Source organism: Sinocyclocheilus anshuiensis, unplaced genomic scaffold (assembly GCF_001515605.1).
Source record: "Sinocyclocheilus anshuiensis isolate Anshui unplaced genomic scaffold, SAMN03320099.WGS_v1.1 scaffold1746, whole genome shotgun sequence".
Classification (NCBI taxonomy): Eukaryota; Metazoa; Chordata; class Actinopteri; order Cypriniformes; family Cyprinidae; genus Sinocyclocheilus; species Sinocyclocheilus anshuiensis.
The window spans coordinates 933,289-954,669 of NW_015545562.1; the positions used below are offsets into that span (position 1 = coordinate 933,289).

General features: G+C 36.5%; 3 protein-coding genes across 14 annotated transcripts in view; 1 reads left to right on the forward strand and 2 right to left on the reverse strand.

The window, feature by feature from the left end:
* The window catches only part of LOC107698368 (elongator complex protein 3-like), a 21,794-nt gene extending 18,482 nt beyond the window's left edge, over positions 1-3,312 (reverse strand). Inside the window, exons 1-7 of the mRNA XM_016499343.1 lie at positions 3,133-3,312; positions 2,529-2,628; positions 2,303-2,441; positions 2,124-2,194; positions 1,395-1,458; positions 1,212-1,280; positions 868-1,022 (exon numbers count right to left, since the gene is read on the reverse strand). Of these exons, the coding sequence (XP_016354829.1) occupies positions 868-1,022; positions 1,212-1,280; positions 1,395-1,458; positions 2,124-2,194; positions 2,303-2,441; positions 2,529-2,628; positions 3,133-3,154 (620 nt within the window). The 5' untranslated portion in view covers positions 3,155-3,312. The remainder of the gene's footprint in view (positions 1-867; positions 1,023-1,211; positions 1,281-1,394; positions 1,459-2,123; positions 2,195-2,302; positions 2,442-2,528; positions 2,629-3,132) is intronic.
* A 1,045-nt stretch (positions 3,313-4,357) lies between these two features.
* LOC107698372 (calcium-binding mitochondrial carrier protein SCaMC-1-like) lies at positions 4,358-13,162 on the forward strand. Its single transcript, XM_016499358.1, has 10 exons — positions 4,358-4,826; positions 5,914-6,040; positions 6,359-6,446; positions 7,372-7,483; positions 9,416-9,574; positions 9,944-10,096; positions 10,634-10,741; positions 10,931-11,098; positions 12,047-12,197; positions 12,281-13,162. Exons 1-10 carry the CDS (start codon positions 4,644-4,646, stop codon positions 12,460-12,462), a joined length of 1,431 nt encoding a protein of 476 aa, XP_016354844.1. The 5' UTR covers positions 4,358-4,643; the 3' UTR covers positions 12,463-13,162.
* A 2,665-nt stretch (positions 13,163-15,827) lies between these two features.
* The window catches only part of LOC107698370 (myomegalin-like), a 68,431-nt gene continuing 62,877 nt past the window's right edge, over positions 15,828-21,381 (reverse strand). For 10 of the 12 annotated variants that reach the window (XM_016499357.1, XM_016499356.1, XM_016499350.1 and 7 more), the window contains 10 exons: positions 21,127-21,316; positions 20,907-21,028; positions 20,583-20,711; positions 20,381-20,470; positions 20,075-20,271; positions 19,038-19,169; positions 18,670-18,808; positions 18,547-18,593; positions 17,010-17,100; positions 15,828-16,643 (listed from right to left, as the gene is read on the reverse strand). In XM_016499357.1, the coding sequence (XP_016354843.1) occupies positions 16,453-16,643; positions 17,010-17,100; positions 18,547-18,593; positions 18,670-18,808; positions 19,038-19,169; positions 20,075-20,271; positions 20,381-20,470; positions 20,583-20,711; positions 20,907-21,028; positions 21,127-21,316 (1,328 nt within the window). In that variant the 3' untranslated portion in view covers positions 15,828-16,452. The remainder of the gene's footprint in view (positions 16,644-17,009; positions 17,101-18,546; positions 18,594-18,669; positions 18,809-19,037; positions 19,170-20,074; positions 20,272-20,380; positions 20,471-20,582; positions 20,712-20,906; positions 21,029-21,126; positions 21,317-21,381) is intronic. The other 2 variants (XM_016499352.1, XM_016499354.1) reach the window with 2 other exon arrangements.

The window sequence follows — 21,381 nt, forward strand, 5'->3', positions numbered from 1 at the left end:
AAATAAATATTTTTCTCTAATACAGTAAGAGGACGTGTGTCTATATCGTCCTAATGGTGAGGAGGAGAGTTTGAGTGGCCAAAGACTCCAAGGATCACAGCTGGAGAACTGTAGAAAATAGTTGAGTCTTGGGGTCAGAAAGCCTCAAAAAACAAAAAAAAACAATGTTGTTTGGGCGGGTTTCAAGAAACGGTTAGGGGTGTGCCCGAAGCCTGAAACGAATAACGCGTCCTATGGAGCCACTAAAAGGTTAGCCGCTTGCTAGCGGTAGCCTGTTGCATTACACTACATGAAAGTTCACTTACCACATACACAGAGTAAAGAGAAATTTCTGATAGGATGATGGCGAATGATTTGCAGATCCTGAGCACCAATGACAAACATCTAATCTTGTCAAATGTGCGGTAAGTACTGCCGCTCCATAGTATATGGGTCCTTGTGATCGCGAATCTCAAAAGTGAAAGTGAAAGTAAAATGAGAGCGCGCAATCGAAAGCGGTTTCAATAGCGGCTCCCTGATGCCCGCAATTTATATACAGTCGCCTATACTTACCCAACGATATAATTGCGAAAAAAAGTATTGAAATATTTTTTTATCCTCCCATCTTGTAGGCTATTTATTCCCTTAGGGTTTCCGTAGTACACTTTATTTCCTTTTCGAACACGGAACGGGGATGCGGCAGATTGTGGGAGAGGGGGTTAACATGATGGCCGTCATCGTCTATCGGCCCAACCCTAATATATATATATATGCCACTAAGGATGTTGTCACTGTTCCTGGCACTAAGAAATTTGTGCCACAAAACTCATAATTAAGGGTGGCCTGATTCTATCAGTCATAGACAAGTTTATCATGGGGAGCTGGTACCTGACAGCTTCAGTGACGTTGTTGGACGTGTGTCCTGACAGCGCGTCGTGGAGGTTACGGATGAAATAGTCCCTGTACTCCTCCGGCAGAGCCATAAATGTGCCTCCCATCACAATGAACTCCACTTTATCCACGCTGTGACCAAGCTGCTTGAGCTAGATGTGCAAACACAGCAGCATAATGACATTAACACCATCTAATGAGTGGAAAAGCTGAGAGGATCATCAACCTTGCAGATGTACACCGTAAAATCAAAACCATTAAGTAGCTTATGATCCCTTAAGATTTTAACTGTACAATGCCAAAAATGCTGCTCATGAATAGGCACAGTGAAGATGACTCACCTGTTCTACTCTGTGCCTAGTCTGGAGGTAAGGATCGTATCGTGCACGGATGGCTCTCATTGACGTGGGCTGGGTAAGAGGGGGAATAGACAATCAAAATGAAGCATACAGCATAACATCAGTGCAAAACTCACAAAAAAAAATGCGTGATAGCATTGCTTTGGGATACAGAAGGATAATTACCTCATATCCTGTGTAAGACTGTGTGGAATATTCAAAATCCGAGTCCGGACCCCCTGGGCAGTAGCTGTTTGAGCAAATGAAAACAAACACACCACATAAACATCAAAACTAAGACTGGTTTTATCATTATATTTTGCTCATAAAAGTTTACCCACCAACTGATACACAATGCTAACTGCTTGAACCAGATGCAGGCTCACATGGAAAATGTACTGTAAAAGGTTCATGGTGCCATTCTTTATGGTGAATAGCTTGTGTTGTAGAATTACTCATTTGTAAGTCATTTTGTATAAAAGCACGGACTGTATGAATAAATGTTCAAAAGGTTAGGGATTGGTCCAAATTTTGAATGTCTTGAAAGAAATCTCTTATGTTCATAAGAACATAAGATTTTCTTTGATCAAATATACAGTAAAAATACAGTAAAACAGAAATACTATTACAATTATTTACAATCTCTATTTCAATACATTTACATGCACAGTACATTTCAATACAAATGTAATTTATTTATGATAGTTTTCAGTGTCACATGATACTTCAGAACTCATTCTAATATGCTGATTTGGTACTTAAGAATTTGTTAATATTATCAGTGGTGAAAACAGTTGTGCTGATTAATGTTTGTGAAAACTCTGAAAAAAAAAAAAAGAAGAATCTTACCAACCCCAAACATTTGAACGATAGTGTACCAGAAATACAAGGGCACATTATTTCAGTCATACTCACACACAGATGTTGCCTGTAAAACTGATGTGTGGGCAGCGATGAGGCTTACACATCACAGCGACAACTGCAATCTACAAATAAATATTAAATCAAACTCTGTGCAGCAGTTTCATTTCTACATTATGATATCTTTACACCACCCTAATACAAATTGCAAAGGGCCAACATGCCATCCTTACACCACTGGCAGTCCGAATGGGTTTGGCTTTCAGTTTGGGCACCAAGGCTCTTCTGTAGTGAGGTGGCACTGCAGCAATGATGTCCACTAGCCGTGGCTGTGCAGAGAGACCATATTTGGCTGATGTCTTTGTCTTGACTCTATAAAAACATTAGCTGTCTTAGTTTACCGTTATCCAATGAGAAAACGGTTCCAATTGTGTTTCTGAAACTTAAAAATGCACTGACTTGTTAAGGTTAATATCTTTTCCCTGTTCGTGGGCCTCAACCAACTGCTTGATGACATCTGCAATTGTCATCATCATCAGTTCTGCACGGCTCAAGTCACCTGAGGTGGACACAGAACGTTAAGCAGACAGATAATGTTAGAGAAACACCAACCTCTATGCAGGTTCCAGACACCTGTCAATGCTGTTAAAGACTAGTTAAAGGACACAGAACTAGTTACTCGGGCTGATTGTTACAACTTTTTATCATAAACTTTACGTCTGACCCAAAATGCAAATATATTCCAAATATATCCTGACAGATACTTGTGTTGTACTTTTGAAATAGTAAGAAAACATTAGTAGCTAGCTACCTTCCAAATTAATGCTTCTTTAACAAAACATATAAAAAAAAAAAGTATTCTTTCACGACTTTGTTAACTTTCTGTCACATTGCCATTCTAACAGTGACGAACATTTACGAAACTGCTTGTGTTGAATAATAAAATATAACATTTCCTTACATGTGATGTTACGCATACAATACCCAAGTCTTAGTATATAGACAACATGCTTTCAACAGCTAACAGAAAACGTTCTGCTTAAACTTAGCAGTGAATACTTACTCTTCTTTTTCGGCTTTCCCATCTTGGAAACAAGCTACAAATAATCCAGAACTCGTATACGATAAACACTCAAATGTGCAGTTATTTATTTCCTTAAACTACGGATTAAAATGTCAACATCAGTGAACATGCTACACTCTCCCGTAAAGCGATTGCGTGTGTCGTAAAGCAACACATGTAAGTACAGTTGTCGTAAAGCTGTCACGCACTTTACCACAGCAGCTCTGCAGAACACCGGAGGACCTCTAGTGTTCAGACCATAGACTGTAAAAAACAGGTTCAGACAGACAATCTCTGTGGTAGAGACATTTTGTCTCATAGGGCTTATTGTCTAATACACATCCCTCATACTAAGTGATATAGAAATTATATTGTAAGAAATATATCGTTAGAGATTGTTATGAGCGCCATAAAAGGGCTATTGTAACAGTATCGTGAATGTTTCAAAGTTGCCTCTGGCCATCAAGGCTATTATGTATGTCTCGACTGATATCTGATTCTCTAGCAGGTACTAAATTATAATAATTGATGCTATGCAGTCTTTTGAAGCTATATTTATTCTATCCATATCTGACTACTGTAGTAACTCGCTATATTTAGACTGATCTAGGCCTAGGGATTTGTTTCTACAGCTGTGCAAAACTGAAGATTCTAATTGTATCATATTAAGATCACAATTGTGCATTGCACATTTTAGCATGCAATAATAATAATAATCATAATAATAATAATGTTATTAGTACAAATAAAACGAATAAAACAACAAAATATTTTATTAGTAATCATTTAAATAAAATAAAACATGCTATTATACATGGCTTTCTGTAAAGCTGCTTTGAAACCATGCAAACAAACTAATAATATAATAATTACATAATAATAATAAAACATGTTATTAGTGGATTTTAGAGAACTGGAATAAGGATGCTATCTATCTATCTATCTATCTATCTATGTGTCTATCTATCTATCTATCTATCTATACATGTCTGCCTATCTATCTATCTATCTATCTATACATGTCTATCTATCTGTCTATCTATCTATCTATCTATCTACTATGATGCATTATAGTCCATAGTGCCATGAAAAATGGGAAGTTAAGCATGAATTACTAAATGCAACCTCTGTTAAGTAATTCTTGCCAGTGAGTCATACAGAGAGAGAGAGAGAGAGCGAGAGCGAGAGCGAGAGCGAGAGCTTGTGTACATTTGGGTGTGTCCGTCTAAAACGAGGAGGCACCGCAGGCAAATACGCTAGTAATGCTAGTCCCTACTTCTCAGCTCAGCCCAGACCGAACGTCTACACATTAAACCTGATACAGTGTTGAGTTTCAAGCGATAGTGGCAATAAAAGTATGACTACTATAGTTTAACTCAGTGGGGCAAGACGTTAAGGGAGGGTCTGTTTTCTCCATTGCCAGGCAACTGCTGTTCTTCCGCAGTTTGCCTGCTGCAATCTTTGGATCCCGTGCAGTAAAAATATAAACACGGTATACATCGCACTGCATCATGTATAAGCTTATAAGGAAATTCGTGTTCACCGAATCGCATTGTTGGGAGGAGGACAACACGAAAAGTTTCGCGGAGTTGTTTGAGAAGTTGGATGTTAACAAAGATGGGAAAGTGGATGTTTCTGAGCTCAAGACGGGCCTGGCTGCTATGGGCTTCTCTATGGGGAAAGGTGAAGCGCAGGTAATTCCAGTTCACTGGCTCACTGCATCTCTGTTGTTGACTCACTTTTGTTGTAGATCTGGGTTTTGGGTTCAGTATAAACCCCATAAACCAATAAACCACGTTGACAGGCTGTTGGGTTCCTATATTGTTCGCATGCAAGGGAAATGTACTACTAAGAAAAATCCACCATCTTGTTTGATGCAGTATTGCAGATATTAATACATGCTTCTAAGCTAAACCATTAATAGTAAATACCATAAGTAGTACTTGAAAGATATGATGGGAAATGATGCATTTCGTGCCAGCCCACAACCTCCTCTTCTTCTTCCTCCTCTAGTAATATTTGATGCTATTTAAGTTAGGAGTAAATATAGTCATGCTTTTTATTGCACATAAAAATAGTCACCGAACTTAGACTATAGGAAATAACAGACAATAGCTTAGTTGCCTCAACAGTCCCCCAACATCTCAGCTGTCATTTCAGATAGGGTTTTCCAATCATATACAGGTAATGCCATTTCCTGTCTTTTGCATGGAAGTGCACTTAAAGCAGAAGGGTAGGTAAAGACACTCCTGTACTGCTCATGCTGATATTAAACCTACATTCCGTTATCCTTTGACATTCCTTACCCATTTTGAGACAGCTGATATAACCCCACCTCGCCTAAGCAAATGAGACCCACTGTATCAAAGTTCAAAAACAAAGAGTGTGCCAGCAAGCTCATCAGGTCACATAGATACATTGTAATGTTTTTCTTGTTTTGTCCGTTTTGATTTTGGGGAGAAATTTGCCTGAATTTCTGCATTGTACTGAAGTGTGAAGTAGTCTATGATTGCATCTAAATGACAACACTGCGTGGCAGTGTTTTTAAAGTTTACATTGATGTCAGAACAAACTGAGCTGGGTTTGTCTGTTTGAATATGAAAATGAGGGCTAAAGGTTTTATTTATTTTTTAAATCTACTGTAAGGTTGAGAAGTCAGTGTTTCCAGAGAATCTGTATGATGTGCAAAATATGAATGTTTATATTATATTTAGGATCTAGTACTCAGTGATGCACATTTTCCAGGAATCTCATGGACTGTGTTATGTTTCTCTCTTACAGAAAATGGTTGCCTCTGGAGACACTGATAAGGATGAAGGGCTGGACTTTGAGGAGTTTTCAAAGTATCTGAAAGAACACGAGAAAAAACTCAAACTGACCTTCAAGAGTCTGGACAAAAATCAGGATGGTAAGATTAAAGTATACTATTATGTTTTTTGCTCCGTTTCTTTGTGGACTAATCCATTTTAACCATTAAATTCATAGGATCATTTGTACCCTAAAACCACTCTTATGTTAAAGCATCAAGGCATTATAGACAACAATACAACTTTCTGTAAAACTGCCTTGAAACTATGTATATTGTGAAAGGTGCTATATAAATAAATTTGACCTGAAGTCTTACATCCACTAATCATGCTAATTTAGAGACTGAAACACTTGTCATTGCACCTTCTGCTTTTGTTGATCATAAAATAAACATTAACAACATTAATTGCATATGCAGGTCGCATCGATGCCAAAGAAATCCAGCAGTCACTTAAAGACATGGGCATAAACTTGACAGATCGAGATGCAGAGACGATCCTCAACAGGTACTCCAAAGGCTTGCTCGCACCAAGAAGGAAATGAATGAAAAATTTAATAAAAGTTCTATTGAGTTGTACTTCATTTCATTTATAGCAAAGCAGCCTATAACTCACTGGATAATAAAGATTACGCTCACTTTGCAAAATATTACACGCCTGATACAAATTTCAGTTGCTTTAATGCAATAATAAAGTGATAGCGTTAACTTATAAATGGAATAGAACATTTATGTATAATTCTGCAACACATTTGTGTTGTCAGTGTTTAGTAAAGTCCACAGTATGTTTATGTATAGTCTTTGCTTGTGAAATACTTGTGCTTAATCTAATTAGTCCACTGATAAAGTATTGCAGAGTGCAGGGTTTCTTGGGATTTCTATAGTTATCATGAAGGAAATGATTATATATGATATACTCATTAGGCTTTAGGATAACTTTATCACATAGGTGACCCTGGACCACAAAACCAGTCATAAGGGTCAATTTGAGATTTATACATCATCTGAAAGCTGAATAAATAAGCTTTCCATTGATGTATGGTTTGTTAGGATAAGACAATATTTGGCCGAGATACAACTATTTGAAAATCTGGAATCTGAGGGAGCAAAAAAAAAATCAAAATATTGAAGAAAATCGCCTTTAAAGTTGTCCAAATGAAGTTCTTAGCAATGCATATTACTAATCAAAAATTCAGTTTTGATATATTTACAGTAGGAAATTTACAAAATATCTTCATGGAACATGATCTTTATTTAATATCCTAAAAAATTTTGGCATAAAAGAAAAATCAATAATTTTGACCCATACAATGTATTTTTGGCTATTGTTACAAATATACCCATGCTACTTATGACTGGTTTGTGGTCCAGGGTCACATAGGACATTATAATCCAGATTCACGTCTTCTCTAATTTGACCCTTTATCCTCCAGTATTGATGCGGATGGAACTATGTCTGTGGATTGGAATGAATGGAGAGAGCATTTCCTCTTCAACCCAGCAGATAACCTTCAGGAAATCATACGCTACTGGAAACACTCAACTGTAAGTTCCACTCAAACATCATATCACATATTGCATACATTACCATCTGATTTGAATCAGGTATCAGTTACGAAGATCACTAGATAGAGTGTAGTCAAACGGTCACATGTCATCGGCCCAGTCAGACGCCCGTTGAGTTGTCTAGTCAGGCACACAGTTCTGTTAGCCCTGTAATAAGCTTGGCCAGCCATTTATATCCCTCTGTCAGTGGGAAGGATTGAGGAATCATGGGAAAAGTGTTGAGACCAGGAAGGATAAGCAGTCTCTTAACTGATTACATGTCAAAAGTTAATGAAAGTGACACAATGTGCAAGACAACTTAGCATCTCTCGCACGCACACATTTATGTAGTTATATGAATAAGGACATAGAACTATAGACTTACATTGTTTTAAATAAAATTCATTTTAAATGCTACTGATTACCTCTAACATAAACCAAAGCCCTATTTTTCCTATTTAGAATTGAAATAATGCAATGTTTTTGGTTGTCCATTTCTTTTATCTAAAATCTTTTCCGGTTGACTTTAAAATGTCAGACTTAAAATAAGCTTAGGCCAAAAATCACAGTCACTGGGTGATTTTCTGTTTTTTGAGCAGTGCAGGTTCAGCTCGAGTCATCTCAGCCAATTGCAGTGAAGCTAATTTAAGACTGTCCTGTACTGGGATTAGCCCTGGATGCGCTTGTCATCTGACTGCTGCACTGATGGAAGCACAGTGAGGTTGGGCAGAGATGAAGAAGTGAATCAGGACTGTAACATTGTGAAGCGAGCAGGTGGAGCAATAGGTCTTCATTGCAGTTGTCAGCGTCCACGGCCGGTGTCAGATGGGCTGGCAGCAGAGTATCAGCATGGCTTTGCTGCAGGAGCACAAGAGAGAATGGCTCATCATTGATTTTGAGGATGAAGAGGCTGTATATGTGATGGATGTAGATATGGTAGGTCCTCTGATCCGAATTATTTCATAGAGGCCAAAGCATTTTTGGCCCACTGAGCTATAGCCCCAATGTTATATATAAAGTGACAATATGAAATAGTTTGATGGTAGAAATTGAGGTATTTTTATTTCTAAACATGTTAACAATGGCATAGTTAACAAAAAATCTGTATGTAAATTGATAGTTCATTTACTCACCCTTGTGTTGCTCCAAAATTGTATGACTTTCTTTCTTCTGTGGAACATAAAAGAATATATTCTAAAGAATGTTGGTAACCAAACAGCTTCGGTTCCTAATGACTTCCATTATGTGGACTAAAAATACAGTGGAAGTCAATGGGAACCAAAACTGTTTGGTAACCAACATTCCTTCAAATATCTTCTTTTGTGGAAAAAATAAAGTCATACAGGTTTGGAACGAAATAAGGGCAAGTAAATGATGACAGAATATTCATTTTTGAGTGTACAGTACTATCCCTATCCTTAATAAAAATTAATGTCACCTGTGTAAGTCTGTGATGCAGTACTGATATGTTACATAAGATGATGGCATTGATGACATTAGACTACACCAACTTGGATTAGGAGCAAGGTTGTAATTAATTGTCCCTTGCGAATGATCAAACTTCAGGGAGTCGCTAGCTGTGCAGTGTGAAAGGTTAAAGGTCACAGCTGAACCAGCAACGAGGGCAATGCACATTTTACTTACTACTGCAGCTTTCACAAAGAAACCGTTATATTTCATCCCTGATATTTGCCTATTATCATATTCTTTGCATATTATATGGACAGTCACAAAATGGTAACAGGATATTATTTTCATATTTCAATCCAACACTAAGACAAAGAACCTTTTTTCTCAGAGTTTAAACATTGGTTTGAGCCATAAAAATATGAAATATATTTGACATTAAGTATGGATCAGTGTGGTTTAGTAAATTATTCTGTAGATTAGAATTGTTGGTTAGTAACTAACTTTACCTCTGTTGTGTGCTAGGTGTTGGATATAGGTGACAGTCTAACTATTCCAGATGAGTTCACTGAGGAGGAAAAGACCACAGGCATCTGGTGGAAGCATCTTGTTTCTGGGGGCGTGGCAGGGGCGGTCTCTCGAACAGGCACCGCCCCCTTGGACAGAATGAAAGTCTTCATGCAGGTGCAGTTAAACCCACATTTATACTTCAAAATGCTTTTCCTTATCTAATATTTATTTGTTGTAAAATATGCACTCATCCTTAAAACAAGATAAATTTACTTGATAATAAAATTGTGTGAAGTAATAAAAAGTATTTTTATGTATTTAATGAAAATGTATCTTGTTTTAAAAAAATGTAATGTAGTTTTATTGGAAAACAAGACAAAATAATGATGAAGAAAATGATTTGGCTGAAATAGTTAAAACTGATTGCTTCAATAATTTATGACCAATTGAAATTTGAATTGTCTGATAAATATTACAATATTTCATGTAATTACCTAATATCTACTTGAATGGCATAATGACAGTAAATTTATTCTTTTATAGGTTCATTCCTCAAAATCCAACAAAATCAGTCTGGTGGGTGGGTTCAAGCAGATGATTAAAGAAGGGGGCGTGGCCTCTCTGTGGCGGGGTAATGGAGTCAACGTCATAAAAATCGCCCCAGAAACTGCAATCAAATTCATGGCATATGAGCAGGTAAGAAAATAGAGAAAGAATATTTCCAGCTTTGTTCTTACATATCTAGTCCAATATGACCAATGTGACACTGAGAAAATCACGTTACCATGAAACCCACAAACATTGAAAACCACTTCCACTTTTGTATTTTTCTTTGCCACAATCTTCCTTTTTATCTTTGAGCTATTATTTTTCCTGGTAAAGCAAAACAACTGATCATATTGGGTGAAATGTCAGTTCCTCAATATTAATTTGTAGATTATGGAACTGTTTTACTGAATAACAACACGGCTGTGATTACACAGGCCAAATGTTCATGTGACATTGCTGAAGTGTCTTCCACAAGCAGCGTGTCAATGAGAGCTATTTTAACAGCAGCCATTCACAAAACCCTGGACTGGTAATCTGGTGTGGAGGACAGAGGATGATTGCAATGGAGAAGATCGCATTTCCTTTACCTAATGAAAAGATTAAACCCATTTCAGGTTTTTGCTCGGCTACGTTTTACATGTTAAATCAGTCTTGCATAATGTGTTTCGGGTTGTGCTTTAACAGTATAAGAAGCTGCTGGCCAAAGATGGTGGGAAAATCCAGTCACATGAGCGGTTCATGGCTGGCTCTCTGGCAGGTGCGACCGCTCAAACAGCCATCTACCCCATGGAGGTGAGAAAGGAGATCCATGGAGATGGAATATTCTATAGATAGCGTTTTAATGTAGTGTATTGTGGCTCCAGCATTGGCCATTTAAAATGAACTGTAGCCCTCAGTGGCAATAATGACACATGGTGCACATTTTAAGGTAAATGATTATGATAGTAATATTTAAAAAAAAAAAGTGATTTTTGATTGTAGGTAATGAAGACCAGACTTACTCTGAGGAAGACTGGCCAGTATTCTGGGATGTTTGACTGTGCCAAGAAGATTCTGAAGAAGGAGGGATTGAAGGCCTTTTATAAAGGCTATGTACCCAATATCCTGGGAATTATTCCGTATGCTGGAATAGATTTAGCAGTGTATGAGGTGAGTACAAACTCTGGAACACTGTGAGATACTTCAGGTTTATATTGTTAGACTGCATATCTGTTTCTGAATATCATATCAAGTTCATATTTTCAGACTAGGTGTTACACCTCTGGGCATTTTTCAAGTTTTTAGGTTTGTGACCTACTTAAAATGCAGCAGATGTTTGCATATTTGTGTGTAAGATACATTTCTAAAAGATCTGGCCTTTTTTAAAGAAAATTGGAATGCCATTGGAATATACTTTGCATTTCAGATAAATCAAAATTTATTTTTTGCTTCAACTGGTCAAAAGTAATAAAAACCTTTTTTTTAGTCTTATTCTGCTTAAACTGAATTTTTAGACATGTTTTCTTTGGGTATTAATAAAATAGGTAATCCTTAAAGTTGTTACCCTTATTGATGGGTGGTCTGTCTGTTAACTAAAAACTAAAACTGAAAAATTGTTTTCATTAAATGAAATAATGAAGTGAAATAAAATATAAATATTAGATGAAAAACTAAAAAAACACTTAAGTTTACATGAAAAATAGAAATGTTGCTTTGGCAACTAACTGAAATAAAACATGTTTAGGTTGAAGTACTAAAATGACTGCTAAAACGACTAAAATTAAATTGAAATGAAAATAAATTAAAGCTAAATAGCTCGTAAAAATGACAAAAGCACACAAAATTACTAAAATTAAAATGAAAACTGAAAATATAAAAATAAAAGCTAAATCAAAATATGAGTAAATACTATAGTAATATATAAAAATGACTAAACTAACACTGGTCTCTTGCTGATTGTATCTATACACTTTAAAGGCCTATCTCAAAATACTAATTCTGCAATATGGGACTGATTTGTCTATGCTATCTACTTATACGATGACATACTTTTTAAAAAAAATTTTTTTTTAAGCGAAACATGAATAAATGTAATTTTGACTCTTTCTCTCTATACAGACCCTGAAGAACGCCTGGTTGTCTAAGTATGCTAAAGACACTGCTAACCCAGGGGTGCTGGTTCTTCTCGGCTGTGGGACCATTTCTAGCACATGTGGCCAGTTGGCTAGTTACCCTCTCGCTTTGGTCCGCACACGCATGCAGGCCCAGGGTAAATATTCAGACCGTAATATACACAGGATATGTCAATTTTGCACTGTGATTTGCCTGACATTTTCCTTTTATTGTCCCCAGCATCAATGGAGGGATCGGAGCAGGTGTCCATGTCCAAGTTAGTGAAGAAGACCATGCAGAAAGAGGGCTTTTTTGGGCTTTACCGTGGGATCCTGCCCAACTTCATGAAAGTGATTCCAGCTGTCAGCATCAGCTATGTGGTGTACGAGTACATGAGGTCTGGATTAGGCATCTCAAAATGATCAATGTCTTGCATGTTTTTACACGCACAAATTTTAACCACCTTTCTTTGAAAACACCCTCCATGATGGGACAAAATGTTTGTTGAGTAACCAAAGTGTTTCAAATATCACCTCTGGGAAAGAGCAATGATGGTATCTTGTATTGAGGTTGGGGCCCAACCTAATTCATGTTTACATTGATATAGAATTGTACCTTGATATTTAATTAATGAATTTCTAAAATATTTGACATTCGTCCCTGACCAAATCAATGAAGCCATTGTGAGCCAGTGCACTATAATGTTTTACATTCAGTCTCTGTTTTACAGATAGATAGATAGTCGGACAGACCATGGAAATCTGCCTTTTTGCATAAAGTAATTGTACCTAAATATACGGAGTGTAATTTTTAAAGTGAATTAGGTTGGTTACGTTGGGCCATAGTCAAGTCTTTACATGCTGCAGTCAGTACTGTTTGTATTTGTTCTGTGAAAACTGCTAAATACACAGTAAACAAAGGACCAGAGAAACAATGCAAAATGGGAACCCACATTATGACATAAAGAGCTAAATGTGCCTTATATAATTTGTTCGATCTCTGTGTGGGTTCCTTTACCCTACATTGGAATTATAATTTTAATTTTTGTGTTGCCTTTATTCCCAGTGTTTGCTTATTTTTAGAAACTCTTGTTTATATTAAAGGCTGTATTTTAATACAGTGTGTTCTGATGTCTCGTTGCACATTTTTTAAAAGAAATTAATACTTTTATTTAGCAAGAATCCATTAAATTGATCCAAAGTTACAGTAAAGACATCATTTTACAAATGATTTCTATTTCAAATATGCCGTTCTATTGAATTTTCTATTTATCAAAAAATCCGTTTTTTTTTTTTTTTTTCCCAAAATATTAAGCACAACTGTTTTCAACATTGATAAAAGGAAATGTTTCTTGAGTACCAAATCAGCATATTAGAATGATTTCTGAAGGATCATGGGACACTTAAGACTGGAGTAATGATGCTGAAAATTCAGCTTTGCCATCAGAAATGAAATACATTTTAAAATATATGAAAACATAAAACAGTTATTAAAGTTGAAATAGAATCTTTTAAATATGTTGGAATAATGTAAACATTACAACGCGATAAGGTCCAACTGAATAGCCATCCCTTGTAACAGCATGTAGTAAATGACAAAAAGATTAAATACTTTGGAATAGTTAACTGAACTGGCTTATTCAACTCTGACACAAAATCTGGATTTCTCAGTGCATGTTGAATGCGGTTGGATTCAATTAGACTTAAGCAGCAGCAAGCTGTTCTGAATAACTACAGTAAATTGTACTGTACAGTACAGAGGAATGCTTCCTGATAAAAGCTTTTGATTATGTAGTCACTGATGCGGCTAATATGCATGACATATTAAGCATGTCTTATAGACATTTTTTTATTGAAATATCCAAAAACCACTAGAACGGTGTTATATATTTTGCTGACTTGTGTACTTACATTATCCCAAATGTTTCGAAGAATGTTTAAATCCAGAGAAATAAGCAATTTTAACTAGTGACATGGACCGTGTCCATAGTGTCATTGTGTCGCCTGCCAATGACGTCATACACCCTTGATTTCCGGTTTTGTTTTGTAGAAAACATGGAAACACCAAAGACGCTTTAATATGTTATGCATTTTATTAGACCGGTGACGACCGCACAGAGTAGCATAATAACAGAACTTTGAAATGTGTCTAGTATGATAAAACAGCGCAGGTTTTTTCCCCCACATACGCACGACCGGAAGGAGCGGAAGCGGTCGACTGTGGCATAATAAAAGCTCCGCTGCTTTCGAGCCGTGTGTCGTGCTCGTTCAGCGGCCTCGTTTCGCTTCGATGGCTTTCAGCCTCACCCTGCTTCATTCTACTATGTTAATAAATCATTAGCTCATCCATGAACATGATTTCTGCCTGAGTCCCGTCGGATTGCATCGGCTGTGGGGATGAAGACCACAACTCCCATGATTCCACACTCAGTCACGCTGTCATCAAACTACGCCTTTGTCTATTTGTTTATTTTGAATATGCGCCCTCTAGCGGCGAAAATTACATATTGTGCCTTTAATATGTGGAGTAACCTGGGAGTAACTGTATTGTGCCATCTGCTGGTGTAAAGACGTATTATTACACAACAATTAGGACAATTGTATGAAGAAGTTAAAATATTCTTTTAGATTTTTGTGCCATTAAGACATAAATATTGTTAATATAATCAAGAAATACAGACAAAAATACACGATGTGACATGTACGATTCCCTTTTTATTAAATTGTCCCTTTTTGTTTTGAGTTTCCTCCTCACTTTTCCCTGAAATATACATGCATTACCCATTAACAACCCTAACTCAATTTACATTAGCTTACAAAGGGAAATTTAAAATCAAATTGCATTGCTACCAATATTTTAAACAAATGAAATTCCAAAATTACAAACCTATCTGAGAATTATTTGATTGTCATAGAACATTGAGTGCAAGGTTGACTTGAATTGATCCATGGCTCTCTTTTGTCATCATGCATGCCTGACCTAATGACAGCAGCAAACAGGTGTCTCATAAACAAATAATACATCATATACAAAGCAAGCAAAATGGCACCAGATCATTACACATATACAGCAGAAACCCCAGGACGTCTTGCACTATCGTGGAATACTGAAATACTGCCAATGACAGTGTAATTCGTGTGGTTCATGCAAGACCAACAGGCTTTCAAACACACATACACAGTTAGAACAGTAAAGCTATGCATGTGTAGTGTTATGTCTCACAATCTACAATTTGCAAAATTGTCTGCAATGTCTGACTAAATAGTTATCTAACTCAGTAATGATAACTCAGTAACTTGAGATAATGTTTCAAGTGAGTCTTTTTTTATCTCATGGGAACCAGTTTACAGACATTGCAAGCCTATTATAAAAAAGAACAAAACAAAAAACATTGCAAGCCTATTATAAAAAAGAACAAGAAAATAAAAATAAAACAAACCAAGTAACAAAGTAAATGAAAACAAAAAAAGTGAAACAAAACAAAAATAAACAAAAACCAAACCAAATAACAAAATAAAATACATGAAAAGTAAACAAAACCAAACGCAAAACAAACAATAAAACAAAATAAAGATAGTCCATTAAGAAGAGCTGATGCAGCAAATAGAAAAATAAAGCACTGATTTTTTTCTTCCATTTTTTGGACCAAAACCAAAAAGTAATTAAAAAAATACTCTCCAGTACAGGAAAATTATACATCAAAAAGCATAAAAACAGTAAAAAAAAAAAAAAAACAATAAAAGAAAGAAAATTAAAGGAAAAAAATGAAATTAATGGAATTAAAAAAAAAAAAGTACATTAGGTTTAATGGGACAAAACACAGCAGAGGGTTAGTTCATTAAAAGCAATAGACTCACGCTTTGGCAATAACACAATAAAAGAAAGAAAATTAAAGGAAGAAAATGAAATTAATGGAATAAAAAAAAAATGTACATTAGGTTTAATGGGACAAAACACAGCAGAGGGTTAGTTCATTAAAAGCAATAGATTCAAGCTTTGGCAATAACACAAAACAAACAAACAAACATCTCTCTTATTGGGATATTCCAATTTCAAGACTTCAGTAGCAGGCTGATTGAATATTGCACCATCGGTCTTCAGCTCGTCCCTGGGGTGACTTTCATTTACAGTGTAGCAGGTCTGGCTGGTAGCACAGTATAATTGCACGTTAATTGTGTTGCTGGTTCAATATAAACCCTAACACCAAACGCAAACCAATAAGATGTTACTTTGGTTGAAGACATTATTGCTAATCCAAACATCAATAATACTAATCTAGTCAAATGCAACTTTGAGAGCTTTTTGGTGGTTCTTATGTAGTAAATAAAGCTAACTGATAGATCTAGAATGATAGATCTATTCTACACAGGACATCTAGAGCATCTTGGGGTGAAATAATACGACTGATTCACTCAGAAAGAGGGAGAGACAGCAGCACTCAGTTTGGAGTCGGTTCTGCAGTACACCTGTAGGAGGCGCTGTCTGTCACTCCCCTGTGCCGGCCATGAGGCTGCCATTGATTTGTGCTGATCCTGAGTGTGAGGGGTCAGGAAATTCCAACCAAGAGAGGAGGCATGTTGGAGGGCGGCTCCTGAGACCTCACCTGAACAAAGAGTGACAGCAAGAGACAGATAAGAAGATTACAATCACTAATACTGAACTGTGCCATTAGAGGACAAAGCAAATGTTCTTTTTTTAGATTATGCCCAAACAAATAAACAAAAAACTGCTTCTGTAGTTTCACTCCAAGCCAAGAGAGGGCAGCATACTATGTGATGACTACGTTATTATAAAAGAGCTGACATACATGATAAATTCCCATCTGATCAACTGGAATCCCCTCAGTTTAGGTGGATGACACTTCATGCTGATGGTCAGACGTCTGGTTGCGTGACATTAGGTCAGGCATGCATGTGTTGCTAGACAAACACATACACACTAACACACACATATACCCAGAGCGCAGTACCTCTATCAGACCAGGAAGGAGTGGATGAGACCGAATAGAAGGATGAAGGGAGAGGGGTGCAGCCTAGAGAGGCAATCTTTAGTTCATTCTTCTGGAATAACTCAGAAGACATAGAAATACACAGGAGAAGGAAAATAGCCCAGTGAGAAAGAACCGGAGATAGAGCCTTTAATCGTCTGATGGAGGGTTGTGCCGATAGACGATAGTATTGTGTAAAAAAATTGTGTGTGGCTGATGCCTTTGATGATATCAAGATGATTATTATTATTATTATTAGGCTAGTATTGCTATCTAATTAATATTAGGGCTTATTTGTCCCATTGTATTTTTTTACACGTTTTACGGCGTTGCACGTTATAACCAATCACACACGATTCTGTTGAGCTTATAAATAGAATAGCCAATCAGAGGCATTCAGATGAGTCATCGCTGAAACACCAGAGTTTTGTTGTTGAGTGTGCACGCTTGCTGACTGAATTCTGCTCTCTTGCGAACTCTCTCGTCATAAACAACAAGTGTAGTTTACTGTACGAACAAGTTGATATAAGACAAGTTATTTAATTATTGAGTTAAATTGTGTTTCTGGGGCCCACCACCGTTACAATGTACGTGCGAAGTAAGTATAAGAGATAGCTTCACTGATTATAATAGAAGTGTTTTTTAAAATGCATTAACTCAAGCTAGACTGAAGTCAGTGATGATGTTCTATGATCATGTAAATGGTCTTTGCTCATTTTCTGTAGCTGCTGTTTGAGTAACTGAGGAAATGTAAGCATTATAATTAGTAACTTACAATAGTTTTTATTAAATTGTGATCATGTTAAATGATGACTAAAAATATAGTATAATGTGTAGTTAATAGGTTACACTAACATTAGGCTGCTTTTAGTCTGACCCTGGACTTGGTTCACTTTCCGGCTATTAAACTACGCAAGTAAATGTGACCCTGGACCACAAAACCAGTCTTAAGTCGCTGGGGTATTCTTGATAATTAGCAAAATTATTGATTTTTCTTTTATGCCAACAATCATTAGGATATTAAGTAAAGATCATGTTCCATGAAGATATTTTGTACATTTCCTACTGTAAATATATTAAAACTTAAATTTTGATTAGTAATATGCATTGCTAAGAACTTCATTTGGACAACTTTAAAGGCGATGTTCTCAATATTTAGATTTTTTTGCACCCTCAGATTCCAGATTTTCAAATAGTTGTATCTCGGCCAAATATTGTCCCGTCCTAACAAACCATACATCAATGGAAAGCTTATTTAATTTCAAAATTTCAAAAAATTGACCCTTATGACTGGTTTTGTGGTCCAGGGTCACAAATAATTAAATAAATTAGCACAATGATATTGTGTATCGGCGATCTCAGAGGCTGACGATAGGACGACATGACTATGGAGCGTATCGCCCAACACTAATCTGGGCTACACATATTTGAGTGTGTAACAGGGGAAACTTGTTTTACAAATAGAAACATGCCTGAGGTTGTAAAAGAAATGCATGTTTGAATGATAGAAAAGACTCACCTCTAGATTTGAGCGAGCTTGTTTCAACACATCTTGTGTTCTTGACACTAGAAATAAATGAAAATAAAGTGAAGAGAAGAACAATAAACATCAACAAAGAGAACAGAGAAGAGATTAACTCACATTGATTGACAATGAATTGCTCCATGCTGTCTTTAGTGCGACTGGACGTCCTTAGATTCTCCATCGTGTCCCTGAGAAGCTGCTCTTGTTCTGACAACTTGCGCCTCAGTGCGACAACCTCTTTTCTCAAAGGCTGCTCCTACACAAACACATTTATAAGAAACCTTTAGGATTACAAAAATAACCAACATTCAGTGTGATTTTATTAATGGTTTAATTATGTAAATGGGCGCTACTGAAAACTGTCGCGGTCAGCGTGAATTTCTCTTAACAGGTGCATGCAAAATGATGTCTCAGGAGCACAAAAGTGGGTCTTGTTTCCAAGACCTATTGTAAGAACTGCAATGTTTCTCTAAGTGCCCTCTAACCTTTTTGAGCTGCTGGGCCGAGGCCTCAGTGCTGGGCAGAGCCGCCCTCCAGAACATTCTTAAGAGAGAGCTTGTCTCCTCCAGAATCTGCTTCAGTGTCTTAGTGCTGGTGTGCAAGTTCCTCATATAACCCTGTAGAGAGAGACCGCATGTGAATGACAATTCATTTGGAATATTCAAACTTTTTAGCAAGTTACCGTTTTCAATTTCAGGAAAACATTACATTAAATATAGTAAGTGCATTTATTTAAATTAAAAATTATCACACATGTTTATATGAAAATTAAATAAAAGGAAATATTTCGTTTAGTTTATTAAAGCACAAAATATTTTTTATATTCAGTCTGTTTAATCTAATGTGTTAATTTAGTATGATTAATTATATTTAAATATGAAAAGACAGATCTGACAGACATGTACATAAATTAACAATTAAAATAATACTACAAATCTACATTCTAAAATTGTGATGTGTTTATGTTCAATTATATGGAAATACAACTATATACTGATTTCTAAAACCACTTTTTGTGGCCATTTAATTTGACTCATCTTCTGCAATACAATCTTAATTTAAGGGGTTTTCTCAGCAAATATTGATATATATACCACTGGTTCCCCTACTTTTTATCAGCTGAACCCCTTTGACTTACAATATATTTGAAATATAGAAAAAAAAATTTTTCAATAATTTTTAAATGTATTTGCATCTTCCTGGTTCTCTAATGTTGCTTAATGTTTAAATAAAATATTCACTTTTTTAGTGAGAAATATTTTATTTTTTAGTGAGTGTTTTATTTTGACTGTTTTTATTTGAAAAATATTTATTTTAATTTTTAATTTTTTAATCATCAGCTTTTCCCCAGATAAATGCAATTAATTTGATTATTTTGATAAATTAATCATCATACCATGCAATTAATTTAATTCCAATTTTAATCATTTGACATTCCTGCTAAAGAAATACATATCTCTGAATTATCCCTCCACTCATTATTACACCAGCCTTTCATCTTAAATCAGATCTATATTCTGACCTCTGGTAGGTTAGGTGCTTCTGTGCTGGACTGCAGTGCTGCTTCTATCTTGCGGATGACAACCTTCCCTTCCAGTAGCTGCTGCTGCAGGGCACTGAAGTCATCCACGTGACCAATCATATGACGCCCAGTCTTGCAGGCGAAGGAGCCGTCAGGGGCCTCAGCCTCCAGAGCTCCAGCACCAGACCTAGAGGAGTCTAATCAGAAGACACGCATTGATTAATTAGTTTTCTGTGTCTTGCACTTATGTGAGTGAATTTTATCTCTTGTATAAAGCATCAAAAGTGTTTTATATAAAACTCTTACCACTAGCAGAAGACTTTTGCTCATCTGTTTCCACAGCTGTTGAAGCATGGCTGGAGAACCTTGTATCTCGAACAGGAGAGGGTGATTGGTCTACAGCAGACAGTGAGACCAGGGTAAATTAAAATATTTATAAATATGTCAAAATGCATCCACAAACGTGCAAATTAAAGTCATGATTGATTATTATAATTAGTTGTCTCACCGTGGAAGAGCTGTTTCCTGGCTGAGGGACGGGGCATACACTGGTCCATCCTCTCTCTCAGCTGCTGTTCCAACAAATGTATGTTAGACTCTCGCTCTCGTAGGTCAAAGGTCAAACTCAATCCTGAGCCTACAGCAGTAGAGGGCAAAAGACATTTTAATACTCTGCTTATACAAATCAAAGCTAGTTGCACAAGACTTTAGCTGTAATTGTTCCATCTAACACAAATTTCAGTCATTTTAAAATATAAATTTAGTTGTAGGGCAAAATGAGCAATATTTGATGGCTTTGATTGAGTTTCAGACAGGTGCACTTGTTTCTTACCTATGTTGCTTTCAGTAGTGCCACAGACTCTCTGATACACCTGTAGTTCACACTGCAGCGTGTGCACTAGACATTGACACTCACTCAGCTGCTGCTGGAGAACATTCACTTCATGCTGTAGCCTGTTCACATATGTATATACAGTAATATTATACAATGCAGTCTGCCACATTTTTGTCAAGAGTCAAATCTCAAAATATTGTAGTCTGACACTCTGTACCTGGTGCTGTTGTCCAGACTGTTCTGTTTCTCTTGTTTGAGCTGTAGTACTGCCTGAGCCTGCTCTCTAACCTGAGACTGCAGCCGTCTGCACTGATCCGCCCACCGGTTCGCCTCTAGCTCCGCCTGCTTTAACTGGCCACGGCCAGACAGAACCACCTCTCTCAGCCGCTCCATCTCTTTACTGCCATCTGCACGTGAAACAGACACAATAAAACAACACCTTAGCTATAACTGAAAATGTTTAATAATATAT